General features: G+C 33.9%; 2 protein-coding genes across 3 annotated transcripts in view; one reads left to right on the forward strand and one right to left on the reverse strand.

The window, feature by feature from the left end:
* LOC142333299 (maltase 2-like) overlaps window positions 1–5,334 on the forward strand; it is a 55,003-nt gene extending 49,669 nt beyond the window's left edge. For both annotated transcript variants that reach the window (XM_075380326.1, XM_075380325.1), the window contains one exon: window positions 4,936–5,334. In XM_075380326.1, coding sequence (XP_075236441.1) covers window positions 4,936–5,077 — 142 coding nt within the window. In that variant the 3' untranslated portion in view covers window positions 5,078–5,334. The remainder of the gene's footprint in view (window positions 1–4,935) is intronic.
* The window catches only part of LOC142333298 (exostosin-3-like), a 234,443-nt gene that overhangs the window by 189,063 nt on the left and 27,747 nt on the right, over window positions 1–17,633 (reverse strand). The window lies entirely within an intron of this gene.

Raw genomic sequence — 17,633 nt, forward strand, 5'->3', positions numbered from 1 at the left:
GATTTGGGAAGACACGTTAACCACTAGACCAACCCGGAGGGATAATCTTTAAAAACCTGGGAACCCTAAACTCCACCAAGGAGCAGGACTCAAAAGTCATGCATTTTTTAACATTTTTTTTTCTTTTCGTGATTGTGATCGCGAAAAATTTCGATTTACAGATTTCTACGGAAATATCCATTTTGACCTTCCCTGAATCCATTTTCACTAGTTTCTGCGTGACGTCTGTACGTTCGTACGTATGTATCTCGCATAACTCAAAAACAATTAACGGTAGGATGTTAAAATTTTGGGTTTAGGACTGTTGTAACACATCTAGTTGTGCACCTCCTTCTTTTGATTGCAATTGACTGAACCAAAAATGTCGAAAAAAAGCCCAAAATCCAAAGAAATTTGGATTTTGGTCTTTTTCTTAAACTCAATTTTAAGCCTTTATTGAGATATTTTCAACGATGTATCATAAGTGGTACTTATTTTCATTGGTTCCAGAGTTACAGCCAAATGAATTTTAATTAATAAAATATTTGGATTTATAAGGAGAACGCACATCGGTTAAAATCAGACTTCATCTCTTTTTCATTTTTTAACTTTTTTTTAAATTTAATTTTTAACACTTTTTATATAGTTTTAAAAATGTGTATATGTAATTTAATAGGCATTATTATATATGTGTATAGGCAATAGAGTTGGTGAAACATCAGATTATTTAATATTAATTGAAAATTATAATTTAGAATTTAATTTCTGTTTATTTTTATTTAATTATTCAGGAATTTCTGTTTAATTTTAACTACATTAAAGTTAACTATAGAGTGACTAAAAAACAGACGTTCAAAAGAACAACATATACACACTAAGGCATACATGCCCGAATTGTAATAAATTGCTAAAAATTCTTATTTTTTAGTTTATTATTCTTCTGATGTTGTCGGACAATATTCTCCCTAAGTTGGAGTTGATCATCATTTCGTTAATTTGTTTTTTGTTACCAATCATTTAAACGATGTTTGGTTTGATAATTCTTCTGTTCTTAATTTGTGTACACGTTGTCTAGTTTTCAAATTTTTCTCTATCACTTTATATTCATCATCTTCTCTTAATCTTTTTATTCTTTCTTTTGTCTTAACGTTTTCTTCCTCTTTATATTTATCATCTTTCCTTAATTTTTTTATTCTTCCCTTGTTCTTTATTTCTTCCTCTTCATATTCATCTTCTATTCGTTTTTTGGAGATATATTTCATCATGTTATCTTTCTTTTTCCTGTATGATTGTTTCTTTTTCATTTTTGATTATTCAACAAATAATTCAATAATATAAACTGAATATTTTACTTCGTAAGAACGAAATTAATATTTTTAACCAGTATACAGGAGTTCACTAAACAGTAATAGTTTAATTATTATTAACTTTTATTTAGAAGAAACAATGAACGTCATAGATGAAGTCCTACGCAAGAACTATCGCATGAAAATAAACAAGAACAAAACAAAAGTAATGAAATGTAGTAGAAATAACAAAGATGGATTGGTGAATGTGAAAATAGGAGGAGAAAAGATTATGGAGGTAGAAGAATTTTGTTATTTGGAAACTAGAATTACTAAAGATCGACGAAGCAGGAGCGATATAAAATGCCGAATAGCACAAGTGAAACGAGCCTTCAGTAAGAAATACAATTTGTTTACATCAAAAATTAATTTAAATATCAGGAAAAGTTTTTTGAAAGTATATGTTTGGATTGTCGCTTTATATGGAAGTGAAACTTGGACGATCGGAGTATCTGAGAAGAAAAGATTAGAAGCTTTTGAAATGCGGTGCTATAGAAGAATGTTAAAAATCAGACGGGTGGATAAAGTGACAAATGAAGAGATATTGTGGCAAATAGATAAAGAAGCAAATAAATAAAGAAGCATTTGGAAAAATATAGTTAAAAGAAGAGACCAACTTATAGGACACATACTAAGGCATCCTGGAATAGTTGCTTTAATATTGGAAGGACAGGTAGAAGGGAAAAATTGTGTAGGCAGGCAACGTTTGGAATATATAAAACAAATTGTTAGGGATGTAAGATGTAGAGGGTATACTGAAGTGAAACGACTAGCACTAGATAGGGAATCTTGGAGAGCTGCATCAAACCAGTCAAATGACTGAAGACAAAAAAAAAAAGAAAAAATTTATACGACACACCAGAAATCTGAAACTTTTGTTAGCAAAAGCAAACTCAGCAAAAACTCAAATCATCAGCAACTCACAAAGATACGAATAATACTGATCAAGTAATAAAGGGACTTTTACTCTATCCTAATATTTCATGTAAGATTGTTGAATTTATTAATTGTATAAATATGTGATATAAAAAAACTAGTTTCAGTAATTGTGTAACTGTCCACTTTATTAAAGAATTGGAGGATCGTATCTCACTTTCAAATGAAATAAGTTTAAATGAAGCGCAGCAAAAAATATGTATGTGTAATTTAATACGCGTACAAGGAAGTCATGTGGTTCCACATTAGATATATTATTGTAATCAAGCTTCCTTTAACAAATTTTTTTTATAAAATTGAACTTTGATTTCCACTTTGGAGTTTGCACAGAAACTATTTCTTGGTTAAATCGCGGTAATTGTTGTGAGTAAAATCCTGCGATTCGGAAATCGTATTTCTTATTTTAGTAACACATTACCCAAAATGAATACCACATCAAAGAATTCCTCTGTTGAAATAAGTACGACATTACTTCAATGGCAAACCGATTCGTTCAAACTAAAGTTAACAGAAAACCTTCGGTAACGACAGCACAGCTCACGGTACTCGATATATTTAATGTTCACTACAGAATGATTTAAACACTAATATAATATTGTGGATTGTTAATTAGCTGCTGATATTTTATCCCAACTTTGAAATAATAATTTTTCAAATAATTTATTGTATTTCTGCCAGTAATAAAAAAATTATTATCTACGTAATTTTTATTTTATAATCGTTGTGTAACTTCTATTTTTTTTTTTTTAATTTTTAACAGTAAATCTCGTTTTTACAAATTTTTCACATCACCAAAAAAGAATTTCTTGTTTACATTAAATAAGTACTATTCTGACAAATATAGTAGTAATATACTGTTTCTAATTATAATTCGAATTTTTCTAACTTTTCTCTATTTAATTCAACTTATCTTAATAATTTTGTTCAAAATTAAATTCTCTACAAGTTTTATTTAAAAGTTTCATGTGTTTATCACCAAAGTTACTATACAACAAACATAAAAAACAGGGTTATTTACACCAATTTATTGGTTCCACTACACTTTTCTCAAAAACAACAGCAGATACGGTTCTGGGATCTATTATATTCGATTTTTCAGGTCAAAAACAATAAGTGATCACTAATTCTGCCCTTTAATTAACGTCCGAAAGATTTTAGTACGACCTCATTTAATCGGGCTAGCTGAAATTCAATTGAAATCTTCCACTAGCTCGTAAACTAAGTATTTTAGAAGATATGTTTATATGAACTTTTTCGAGTAGAATAGGTCATGAAAGTCCCATGAGAACTTCCTAATATCCTCTTTATATGATGGCAACCAGGATCGGTTAAGTTTAATAAATAAGTTAAAAAAGTGGAAAAGGTAAAAACTATAAAGTGATTTTTTTTTTTTTTTTTGAGGGGTTTGGTTTGCTTGGCATTTATCCCGCCACCACCCCACTCGGCCCCCCTAAAGCATAAAACCGAATTTCTGTGCCACAAACGGCTACTGAGCCACGAAACAGTTTAGCGACCAGTATCCTAAATAACTCCAGAGTGAGTGGACTAAGCGCGGTGCCATATACCACTCGCTTACGTGTTCCAACCGCTAACTAGTCATATATTTACTTGTCCATCATATTAAAGAGCTTGGAGCCTTAATTGGCTGGTGGTCAGCCATATATCTCTAGGTTACCTTCCGACAACAGTGCGGTAGGAGTCTTTCCCTTAAGTAAACTACTGATGTCGGTTGAACATAGCAACCCCAACAAGGAAATCCGACACGGTCCGACAATGCGGCTCTCGCCACATTGACTCGCCGCTTCTGAGCAGCCAATTTTCCCCTTGACCTATAAGTTCTAGGGTGGTCCGATCTCTAGATCCCCCAAGAGCAGGGCAGTCAAACATCAGGTGTTCATTTGACTGGATCTCCCCGCAGACGCACAGCTTATCAGCTGCCAGGCGGAACCGAAACAGATATTGATTCAAATTAACGAGGGCACCCGTTGCCCTTAAAAACCAGCTCGAGGCATACCATTCTCCCAAATCCTTACCCCTTACCTGTGGTCCCATTCTAGCACCCATGCTTTCATCGCGAGGCTCTGCAGCCTCTTCCGCAGGCAGGAGATGGGCAACTGAACGAAATTTAGATCTGGTGCATTGTGATCACCGTTCCGCTCCGGTACTGGCTTGGCTCAAAACCGCATCCCAAATACCTCAGCCTCACGGCCTCTTCACAATCTCTACATGGCTGCCCGAACTTTCACCATTAAATCGATCAGGAGTGTAAGGTGATACAAAGAAATTCGTTAAAATTACACGATTAAATTGACAGAACAGGAGGGAGTAATGAATTACATGAAATTTAACAAAAAAAGAAATGCAATTCCATAAATCCTACATCCCAATCCCGTAGCGGGAAGACACCCACCTTGTGACGTTACCGGTTGCATACCATCCGCTCCGTTCCGAGCCCTCAGGTGCTTTACCGGAGGTTGTCTTTAGACCCTCTAACTCATTACATCTAAAAGTCTTTACTTCTTTAATAAATCCTACAGTCTTTCTTCCCTAAAAATCAAGATATTAATAATAAAAACAACAAACATTAATTAAAATGTTATAAAACAACAGCAACATAGAAATTAATCAAAATGCGTTATCTATGTCTAATTATAATTTTTTTTATTATTTTCAGGGATAGAGTTACGACCAAATTAACAATTCATGATAGATGGAAACCGTTAGTTTTAAGACCAAAAGCGTCAGTTGTTTTGATACCGTTGTACAATGAGACACTGCCAGATGAACCTTCAACAAATAAACCCATCAAAAGCTGAAAAAAAAATGTTGACAAAAGTTCCGGCAACTTAATCTTCAATAAAAAATGCCACCGTACAATCAACTAGGTACACCTTGTTTTTCAGTAGTGGTTGACGGATTACAAAAATCATCTCCAGCAACAGTGCACAATTATACTTACGTTTTAAAAACTTTATTATATTAATTTAATTATAATTTATTTAATTAAGTATATAATATCAAAAATTTGTATTTTTAAGAATAAAAACCGGTCGAATAACTAAAATCGTTATTAATTAAAATAAATAATTAATAATAATTTAATAATTTAATATTTAATAATAATAAAAATAATTAATTAAAAGTCTAAGAATTTTTATCATTTTTGACTTCATAATCACTGGATCCGATACGTATGAAACATTTTTTTTTCATCTGCAAGCATTCTTAACGATATTTTATTCCACGCCACTCCACAAATGATACAGAATGTTCAAAAAGTGATGAACTTATGGGAAAATGAGTAAGTTACAATAGCTGTTGAAATCGGCCTCCATTATGCGATTTAGTAAATTCAATGCGACGCTGCATCTCTTAAACATACATTATAATGTTTGTTGAGAAACTGCAGCCACACATCGTTAAATCTCGCTCTGCAATTCGGGAACGCTGTTAGGATGAGTTTTGTTAGCGACAACCTTAAGGTATCCCCACAAGAAAAAGGCAAGAGGGGATAAATCAGGAGACCAAGGGAGACACAACCTCTTCAAAATAATTTGTTCATGAAAAAACTGATCCAAGAAATTCGTAGTGTTTTTAGCTGTAAAAAACCCGCAGTATTGTCCTGCTAAAACCGCGTGTACTCTAGCCAGTCTGCAGGTATAATGTTTACAAATTGTTGCACATCTATATGTAGCGTTCACTGATTACTATGCCATGAAGATTCGCCTACGTGAAATTGCACGCTAAACTCCCACAGTTTGTCCGTGCAGAGGAGACTCGTGCAGCTGATAGTGATTTTCCATACACCAAATGCGTGAATTCTGTGCACTTACGAATCCATCAAAGTTCTTTTTCCTGTTTAGTCTCCGGGAATTACCGTTCAGGTATTACTTCAAAGGATGATATATATGAGTGAAAATGAAGTGTAGCCTTGTATATTCTTAATTCGACCGTTCCTGAGATGTGTGGTTAATTAAAACCTAACCACCAAAGAATACCGGTATCCGAGATCCAGTATTTAACTGACTTTACTAGGAGTTGAACGCTGGAACTCTCGACTTCCAAATCAGCTGATTTGGGGAGACGCGTTCACCGCTTATATCAACCCGGTGGGTTCGTCAGATAAAAACTAATCATCGAATTCATCCCCATCTAGCGTTACAGATGGCACGAACCGCTGACCAAAAACTACACGTTTTTCAATGTTTGCATATAACAACTCGTGAACAACACGAATTATGTAGGGATGAATTTTTAAACGCTTGCGCCGTTGCCGTGTGGGCACTGCCGATGGAGAGATCAGATTGGCCAGATAGGCATCGCACAGAATTCTTGAGACCAACAGAACATGCAGATTGCACGTACATCAAATTTTCTGGTTTTAGCACTTTCGGTCGACCGCTTTTGGCTACATCTGCCGCATACCCCGTTTCTTGGATCTTGTCGTACAGCCGCTTGATGGAGGATTTATTTGGTGTATCCATACTGTACTTTTCTGTGATGCATTCTGGGTCTGGGCATAACTGGTATATCTAATGTATTGGGAGACAATGAATTTTCTCTGCTGCATTATGTAACCCGTTTTTCAATTAAACTTGCCACAAAAGAAGGAAACATTCTTCCAGAACGTTGTGCCACTTTTTAAACGCTTTACTAACACTTGCTTTTTACTTACTTACTCCATGACTTAAGGAATTCGAAAATCCATAGTCACGCTAATCAAAATCCACCAATTCTCACTATTTTGAGCCGACCTACAACCGCGACATCACCCAAATCAAACCGAATATTATCTTTTCGGCCTCATCTGAGCTTCTCCAAAGGTCTTTTTACATTAGTTCTCTAAACTTAAACCTGGCAATTTGTATTCCCACTACTGCAGCTGAAAAGATTCATTACATAATTAAATAAGCTATTTAATAATAATAAAATGTTTCGTAGAACTTTTATTTGCACCGGTGTAACTAATTATTTATCAAAATTTCTTTAACTGACGCATCATTTCGGAATATTTGTTTCTACTCTAAAATTGCAATAAAAGGAATTTAATACATAAAATTGATAATGATTTTAATTTTGTTTTATACAATAATTAAGTTTATAAATGATGAATGAAACAATCTTTTAATTATAAACTGATTATTCCTTCAAAAATTAAAAAAAAAAATATTTACAGGTTTAAAGGTCAGGCCGGCCTCCGTGGCGCGACTGGTAGCGTTTCGGCCTTTCACCCGGAGGTCCTGGGTTCGAATCCCGGTCAGACATGGCATTTTTTACACACGTCACAAAGCATTCATCTCATCCTCTGCGGAAAAAAATGCCTAATTGCGGACCAGGAGGTATAAAGAAAAAGTCAGAGAGATAAAAAAAATAAAAAAATATGAGAATATTAAATAACGTAAAATCGATTTTGATCAACAAATATTAAAAATGTAACAACTTTTTACTCTATCAATTTTTTTATGTATGCATAGTTACATTTGGGGTTTATTGACCTACCATTTGGATCGTTCATGTCACGTTCTGTATCTCTACTAAAGAGAATTCCTGACAAATCTATATATATATATAAAAATGTTAAGTTCGTTTGTGTACGCTTCAAAAACTCAAAATGTTCTGCACCGATTGAGCTCAAATTTTAGCACGATATATAACCCGCATCAGATTGTTTTCATCTATTTTTAATAAATTTATCTATCTATTTTTAATTTGTACAGTTTTTTAATAAATAAGAGGCTAATAAATCAGATGGAAATGTAAACAAAGGAAAACCAATCAGATCAATACAAAATGGCCGCTGTCAAACACAACGACCAATCACAAAGAGCCCGTAAGGCCGTTGCCAGTGTAAACAAAATCACAACTGATTAAGTAACAAATTTCTTTGAATTATATTTAACAGCTAAAACATCTGTATTTTATTATTAAAAAAAAAAAAAAAAAAAACACCAAAACAAAAAGAAAAGCCATCAAGAAGGACAACCGCATTTGGTGATGATATGAATGATTTATAGCGTATGAAAATGCCCTGCCTGACCGGGATTCCAACTCGGAACCACCGGATTAAAGTCCGAGACGTTACCACTCGCGCCACGAAGGCCGGCAAACATATTCGTTAGGAGCCGAATAAAAACACGACTTACTTACCAATATGGCGTTGTGTGTCAAACCAATTTTATACGGACTATAATTACTTTTAATACGCGAAACCCTTTGCAATGATTGAACAATTTTGATATCATTGTTTTTCTATAACGGCTGGAATTCTTTTCGTTTAATGAAAAGAAGCGTTGTCGAAGACAATAACCGAATTCTCTTCCAAAGGACATAATACACCGCTAAACTATTTCTAAATAATTCAAATTCGTGTAATTTTTTTACGAATCGCATTTTTATCAAAATCTCACCTTTTTCTCAATTCACCTGCGGGGTTTTGTTTTATTTGGAGACCGTAATTCATTAGTAGATTCATACTCGAGAATCACGTTGAACACTGAAGCAGCACAACTTCTACTTACGTTAAGCAGTTTATTAACATTTGAAATCAACGCCGTTTGATTATTCTGTAATTTGTAAGCAATACTCTGCTTTTGTAAGCATTTAAAATGATGTGTTTTTTCGCACGACTTAGGGCTTTTTTTCGCAGCCCACAAATCTTTATATATAAAAATGTTAAGTTCGTTTGTATACGCTTCAAAAACTCAAAATGTTCTGCACCGATTGAGTTCAAATTTTAGCACGATATATAACCCGCATCAAAGATTGTTTTTATCTATTTTTCGCATCAGTCACATACCCGCGACCGCGAGAAAACAGTTTTTTTAACGGTCAGCTGTGTACCAGTGACCGCGCCATCTGCCGGAAGCGAGGGGAGCATTCGCCATACTAGCTAACGACAACCGCAGTCACATGTGAAACAATACCTGTTTCCAATTACATTGTTTATTAAAAAAAAAAAAAAAAAAAACGTATCCACTTGCATCTGATTCAGATTATTATACAATCTGAATTAAATATTCACTTTAATCGAGGTACTTTTGTGTGATCGTGTCGCGATTGAGCTGCGCCTTTCACCAAGCTCTGAATTTATTAGAAAACGACCAACAGTGGGATATATATATTAATGACGCGTGCAACACTGCACATCCAAACCAAATTCGCGCATTAATCGCAATTATAATGACCGCTTGCTTTCCTTCGTCTCCCACAGAGTTACGGGAAAGATATCGATCGCATATGGCTGAGGATATTTTGCATAGAGTACGCCTAGAAAATACCAATATGACCATGGAATTTACAGAAGGCATTTACAACGAAGCGTTGATAAATATTGAAGACAAGTGCTTAGCTATTGCAAATAAAGTTCTTAGTCAATCGGGAATGCCAGCACCCACCCGAGCTGCGATTGCTTCCATTTGATGTGGATTTACGCCGTGAACAGAGTTACAACATCGGTGATCTTCAGTCATATGTCCGATCAAACATTCCCAAATTAACGCGTGAACAGAAAGGCATTTATGATCGCATAATGCAAATGATAAATGAAGGAATTGGGGGGACCTTCTTCTTGGATGCGCCAGGAGGAACTGGGAAAACATTCCTCATTAGATTGGTTCTAGCAACGGTTCGATCAAAAAATGACAATTATCCTGTTGCGGAATATTAATCAGCCAAAACTCTGTAACGGCACGCGACTTGCAGTTAAGAAATTGATGAATAACGTAGTGGAAGCAACGATTTTAACGGGGCCTTTCAAAGGTGAAGATGTCCTCATTCCTCGAATACCTGTGATCCCGACCGATACACCATTTTAATTTAAAAGATTGCAATTCCCAATTTGATTGGCATTTGCAATCACAATCAATAAAGCTCAAGGTCAATCTTTAGAATTGTGTGCCTTAGATTTACATGCGGATTGCTTCTCACATCGGCAACTGTATGTTGCGTGTTCCCGAGTCGGCAAACCTTTATATCTACGCAGACAGTGGAAAAACAAAAAAAATATTGTATATACTCAAGTATTGTAAAATAAAAACTATGAAACGCATGCTTTGTTTTGTTTCTCATTTCTCTTCCATGCAACCACAATGTGCCACAGCGAAGCGTGGCGGGTAGAGCTAGTTACTTATAAAATATTCAATGCATTGCTGTAGTATACTTTTTCGTATTAATACATAAGAAATTCTGATGTGAATACCACATGACTTTCTTAAATTACGTATACCCATTTTTTTCTGCATTTCATTTAAACTTATTTCATTTGAAATTGAGATACGATCCTCCAATTCTTTAATAAAGTGGAAAATTTCACAATTGCATTGTGGTGTACAGCATATTATATCACATTTTTTTGTGGTGTCAGTAACAGCATTTTGATATCGAATATGCCTCCAAGAACCCCGGATCTTATACCAGCAGAGTTTTTCCTTGGAAGGTATTTAAAAAGTTTAATTTTTACGAACAATCTTCATACACGTGACGAATTGAAAGCTAACGTTGAAAGTAAGATTCAAACGGAAAAGTGACTGCAAATGTTATAAAATATGAGATCACAGAACATCAATTGTAAAACTATTAAAAGTAATTTAAATATTGTTGTATAAGTGTTTTATTAACATTAATACTTTTGTAATAAATTCACGTCGTTCAAAAAGGTTGCATCCTTTTTGAAACACCGTTAATTGAATTATACAACATGTAATTTACTTGTAAGAAAATAATCAGATAATAAATTTAAAAATTAAAAACAAAAGAAATATTTAATTATAAACAGATTTTTTTTATATATATATGTATTTATGACTGTAACAACGTTTTACAACAATTTATAAACATAACGAACCCAAATTATTATGTCGTCAGCAATCATCATAATTAACAAAAAAATGAAATTTCCGTTGTTATTGTCTTATTTGAAATACTAGCAAGTAGATGGTTAGCAATTACAATTATTTTCTTAAATATTTTTATTACCGTATTAAATAAATAGGAAATAGATGTTTCAAATTAATTATGGGAAAAATTTAACAATACCTATTTTATAATTTAAGGTCATATTCTAATATAATTTACAATTACTCCCGCAGTCAACAGTAAAAAAAATCACATTTGTATAACATCATTTTTATCTCCTTAAAATGTTAAGAGAAATTTTATTACATATCGGATATACTATTCTATATATTAAATCCAATTTGACTTCTTTTTAAACTAGCCTTGTGATCAATTACAGGTTCAAAATTTCATCCCTTATAGTTTTCTTTCAGGGTATGTTTTTTAAAAAAAAATTTTTTCTCTTTTAATCCGATTTTTCAAGACTGAATTTAATGCAGTCCACTAAATTTTTTTATTATTCTGTAAGCTTTATAGATAAATAAAAAGTAATATATTGCAATTGTAATATTTTAATCGCTTTTGTTATGAGTAATTAGATTATCAGTTTTTGTTTTTTTTTCAGTTTAAATTGGTCAATTCCCCATAATTTTTCAAACAGATTCAAAATAGCCGATTTAGTTCTATTTTTCATAAAATAGCTAATAATTCAAATGGAATAACGATTAACCTATTATCTTATTTTTCATTAATCGAGAACATCACCAACGCCCCCTCTGCTAAGTAGACAACTAGAAAAGCGACGACGCTACCTCTATGGGTTTTTCGAAATCTTTCAAATAATAATTTCCACTTCACATTGTACACTATACACTTTTCCATCCTTCGAAACGAGTCTTCAAACAAATTTTGTCATGTTTCGTCCGAGATCTGGGCACAATCATGGTTTTAAGTTCTTAGAAGGTCATCATCGCTCGTAAAATGCCTCCCTTTCGGTCTGTTTTTCACCTGGAGAAACAGCGCGTAACCTGTTTCTCCAGGAAACAACTGTAGGAAGAGTGTTCTAACAGTTTTATTCCCGTGCTGGTCAATACTCGGAACAAATTTTAGAGAGGTGAGCTGGAGCGTTATCATGGTGAAAAAACCATCCTTGAATTTCAGTTTAGCTTCTTGAAAGCTTCGACAACATTGGAAAGGCATCCTGGTCCCCGTTGAGGAAGACACCCGCCTTGTGACAATCCTGGTCGCCACACCACCCCCTCCGTTCCTAGACCTGATGGGATTTACCGGAGGTTGTCTTTTAAACCCTCTAAACTTGATAAAAGTACACAGTTTGGACTCTGTCAAGATGGCAGATATGCAAATGGCTCGCCGGACATTTCCATCAATGTATTTACATAACCTATTATCGCCTTCGTATAGCCTCTTACAACCTACCATAACTTACAATCGTCAACTATCAAATTAGCCAGCCGATAAGGGCGCCTCCTCTAAAACCGAAGGTTTTACACAAAAACTATTCCTATATCTAACTTAAATTATTCAAAGGACTCACATTATTACTTAATTAAGACTTTAAACATAAAAAATACTATCCTCATACCAACTAAACAAGTGTAGATCGCAACAATAACAATTTTTTCCTAAAATTCAATCGACTCAAAGTCCTCATTTAGCTAAAAATCAAGAAACAAATTCATAAAGGCACCCCTCGGTACCCTAAAACTGTTCTCCGAGTTTCCGACACAACTCGCTTTAAAATTCCTGTTACACTAAAAAAATACGGACATCATTCTCTTCTTCGCCGATATGGATTTCCAAAAAGCCAAGTGGTTCTCCACATCTTTGAACAGCCACACTCTGTTCTGCGCCTCGGTCGGACATCATAATAGTACAGCTGAAATTATTTACTGTTCACATAGAGGGATTTCCCATTATCAAACTTTTTCGGCATATCACGGCTCCATCAAATACGCCGTTGTATCTGATCGTCGGTCAAGTTATGTGCCATCCAAAGGATACAAAACTTGATGGTGATCTTGTAGAATAGTACGAACTGCTAGTGCATTGATGCCCAACGACACCTTTATTTGATGGTAAGTCAAACGCCTGTGTATCTCAAACATTTTTCGGTGCTGAGCAACGTTTCCCTCAGTCACAGACGAAGACGGTTAACCTGACCTTCGAGCGTCTTCAAAGTCAAAATTTCCTCCTTTAAGTTCTTGGTTAAATATTGTTGTACGACGAGGACAATCCTTTCCAAGCACAGGAGTCATTTTCTTCTTTTTTTTACGTACCACTTTAGATCACTCAAGGTCAACCGGTAACCGAGAAGTCGCTGCTTCGGTCGACCCTGAGTGACGTGACTGTAGACTAGCCAACCCTTCGCATGCGGCATAAAAGCCGGACTACCCATCGGGGTCTAATTTGGGTCATTGAATCGTCACGACACCCGATTCTAGGTGTCGTGATGAGGGTCATCACGGGGAGGGTCCCCGTCACTATCTCCTACTTAGGGTCCGACTATGCTTCCCAAGCAACCACTCTGAATAGCGCGCCCACCTCACATACCTCGAAAGTCCTCAATGCGTCATCGAGTCGTCCCGATCCAGCAGTCTGATGAACCAAAACGCCAGTAGTCATCTCCTATAAACAAATATCAACAACACTTAACCCGCATGCAAAATTATAGCTTAAAATTGCCCGATATTCAGTTTTCGACCGCGATGATATCACTACTATTTTCGCTAACACAGGTAAAAAGAGAATGGACGTCTAGACAATGACTAGAGCAGCTACAATAGAGGTTTAAACAGGTTATACCTGTCTAGAAACGCTAACATGTAAACGCCGGTGATCGTTTGTATTTTAACTTTCCTAGCGCACTTTATATTATAAATATTAAAGGTTTTTGGGGGGAAAAAACCGGGAATTTATTAATTAACTATTATCCTACATGAAACAACTCGTTTACTGCCTAAAGATCGACCCGCTGATACAATTTCTTTTTTTTAAATTAATTAAATGTGTTGAGCAAATAATTAAAGTAGTATGATTGTATGTTCTACAGAAAATAGTTCTAGAAATTAATACTTGAAAAAGTTTTTGAAAAATAATAAGTGTGGAAGGCACGCGCCTACTTTACACTTGCAATAATATTGACAACTTCTAATTTGTACTGAATAAAAAAAAAATTATACTGATATAATATATCTTAACTCTTAATTCTTGTGTTAAAATACTTTAATCTTAATCGATTAAGATTATACATATTAACCGACTTAATCCATATACAGTTTTCATATAGATTTATAATGTTAAAATATACCCTGCTTATATAAGTAAAAACTTATCGGCGTTTTTTTAAGTTATCTCAAGTATAAAATAAAAAATTCGTATTTACTTAAAAATGATAAGAAAAATGGATTAGTATGACACCAACCTATAAAATAATTATTCCAATCTACACTTCAAGGAAATAACGTAAACATCTTAAAATATAGAAAATATACTTGTACATCTACAGGAAAAAAAACCATAAACAATTATTTCCTGCCAAAAATTCTTACATTTAATATTAAATTGGAAAAATACTATATTAAAAAAAAGTCCGAAAATACTCGAAAGATTTTTCAATGTCAATGTAAAATAAAATTCCATTTATGACAGTTGTTTAGTTTTCAGTTCCTATTTGTACTAATTATTTTTTATCTTTGTGTTGATGAGTTAAAAACCGTAACTCGATTTATACTAGCGTTAAAAAATTGAAGCAGGTGTGTTACTTATCAAACTAAATTACATTACTGAAATTTTTTTTTTTTCAAAAACATAATAATATATGGAAGTGAAACTTGGACAATCGGAGTATCTGAGAAGAAAAGATTAGAAGCTTTTGAAATGTGGTGCTATAGGAGAATGTTAAAAATCAGATGGGTGGATAAAGTGACAAATGAAGAGGTATTGCGGCAAATAGATGAAGAAAGTAGCATTTGGAAAAATATAGTTAAAAGAAGAGACAGACTTATAGGCCACATACTAAGGCATCCTGGAATAGTCGCTTTAATATTGGAAGGACAGGCAGAAGGAAAGTTTGGAATATGTAAAACAAATTGTTAGGGATGTAGGATGTAGAGGGTATACTGAAATGAAACGACTAGCACTAGATAGGGAATCTTGGAGAGCTGCATCAAACCAGTCAAATGACTGAAGACAAAAAAAAAATAATGAAGGCCTTTTAAACTTCAATTTTACAAAAATATGCCTTATATATGTCTAATTAACCAAATTTTCTTAAAGTTTTAATAATATCCAGTTGTCGGTTCCTTCTCAAGTAATATTTAAATAAAAAATAAATTTAAAAAAAAAAAATTGGAAATATTATTGCTACAAATGTTAACCACATATCAGACAAATGAGCCGAGATGTGCTTCCCCTGACTCTCCTCTAAGATTTTCTTTTACGTTACTGATACACTTTTATACATATTCTCGCGTGTTCGGGGCTCGATCAAGATACTGAGAAACTGACAATTGAACATTTTTATATAATTAAAATTTATTAGTTTAAGAACATAAATAAAATAAGAAAATCAATAATAATAACAATAATAATAAACGATAATAATAAACAACTCACAATAATAATCAGAATAATAATGACAACAGCAGACAATAATAATAAAAAATTTCAATAATAAATAAATAATAATCATACTAATCACAACCAAAATAATAACAGACAGTGATTACAACCAAAACGAATTTAAGGTAATCGTCAGGATTAATTCAAAGGTGGTTAAATACATGAATTACATTTAATTACTTGTGAATTAATCCCAGTGACAAAAGACATAAGCAATACCGCTAGTCTTAACACCTTTAACCACTAATCTTGTATTAACAACCATAGTAAAATAGATAAGACAAGTACAACGTTCTTTAACTGCAAATACCTTTGTTGTTCACAAATAAAACTACCCTAACAATTTATGAATGAAATTTACTACATTATCTCTTTCCTTTATAGTCTAACAGTAACTCACCGAACCATTTCTTGTTTTCGTGTACTGGAATTACTCGTGACCTCACCTAAATCGCGTCGAACTTAATTCACTATAAATTCGCTCCTTTACTGACCACCTCGAAAAATATTCTCGCTTCAAACTCGCATAATAACTTCTCTATCGTAGCACTCTCTCGCAGACTCTTCTACCATACTCACATCATACAGAACTTGATCTCGCAGACTGATATCATAACGTCTTGCTTAGACTGATTGTCAACTGGTCTTCCCTGAGTATTTATACTCCCATCCTCTTTACCTGCCACACCGGACCCCAACTCGAAGCTTCAGAATGATCTTCCGCCCTCACACATTCCCACAAAATTCCAAATCTGGGTCCGGTAACTCTTCTCACGGAACAACACCTGTTTAGGTGTGTCAGTGGGCAGTATTACAAAGGATAATTAGGATAATTATCAAACCCACCGGGTTGGTCTAGTGGTGAACGCGTCTTCTCAAATCAGCCGATTTGGAAGCTGAGAGTTCCAACGTTCAAGTCCTAGTAAAGACACTTATTTTTACACGGATTTGAATACTAGATGTTTCTTTGGTGGTTGGGTTTCAATTAACCACACATCTCAGGAATGGTCGAACTGAGAATGTACAAGACTACACTTCATTTACACTCATACATATCATCCTCATTCATCCTCTGAAGAATTATCTAAACGGTAGTTACCGGAGGCTAAACAGGAAAAAGAAAAGGATAATTATATCAAGGATAATACGTTAATCAGACCTACTACCCTAAATAAAAGGGTTTCTTTCGTCCCTTTCCGGATTCCTCCCATTATTATATTTTCTACTACTTTCTTTTTAATTGGTAGGAATCCTTTACTCAGGCCCGTTATAACGGTCTTGTTACAATATCTTTGTATAAATCCAATTTACGACGAACTATGTTGTGCAATAGATGTTGCACACATTTTGGGTGGAGAGGGCTTTTCAGATACGATAAAGACAAAAATATAAAATTAATTAAAAAGGAAACAAAATTAAATGACGAGGAACTGGTACAATTAATAGATAACCCTGAAAAAAATGCAAATGACTATGGAAATGTCGAAGATTCTGACTGTGATAAGCCTGTTGGATGGAAAAAATCAGCAAACGTATAAGTTTAGCAACAAAAATAGTAAAGTACAGAAGTCACACCGATATTAGTCAAAATGGATTCAGGGGTGGTCAAAATGGATATTTCCGTTGAAATCTGAAATTTTTCGCGATCACAATACTTCCTGTACTTCGTACAAGGAAGTAAAAAGTACATGAAAAGTTGTATTACAAAATCTTCTAAAATTATGATTTTTCTTTATAATTTAATGAATTATTTCTAATAGATAAACGGTTAATTTATTTATTTTAACATTAATTTTGTGTTTGTAATAAATACTTATTATAATAAATTTATTTATTCATTTATATTGATAAATCAACTTAATTCATTTGACAAATTCAACTTAAGCGGCATATATAGAT

This window comes from Lycorma delicatula, chromosome 12 (genome assembly GCF_047948215.1).
Source record: "Lycorma delicatula isolate Av1 chromosome 12, ASM4794821v1, whole genome shotgun sequence".
NCBI classification, from domain to species: Eukaryota; Metazoa; Arthropoda; class Insecta; order Hemiptera; family Fulgoridae; genus Lycorma; species Lycorma delicatula.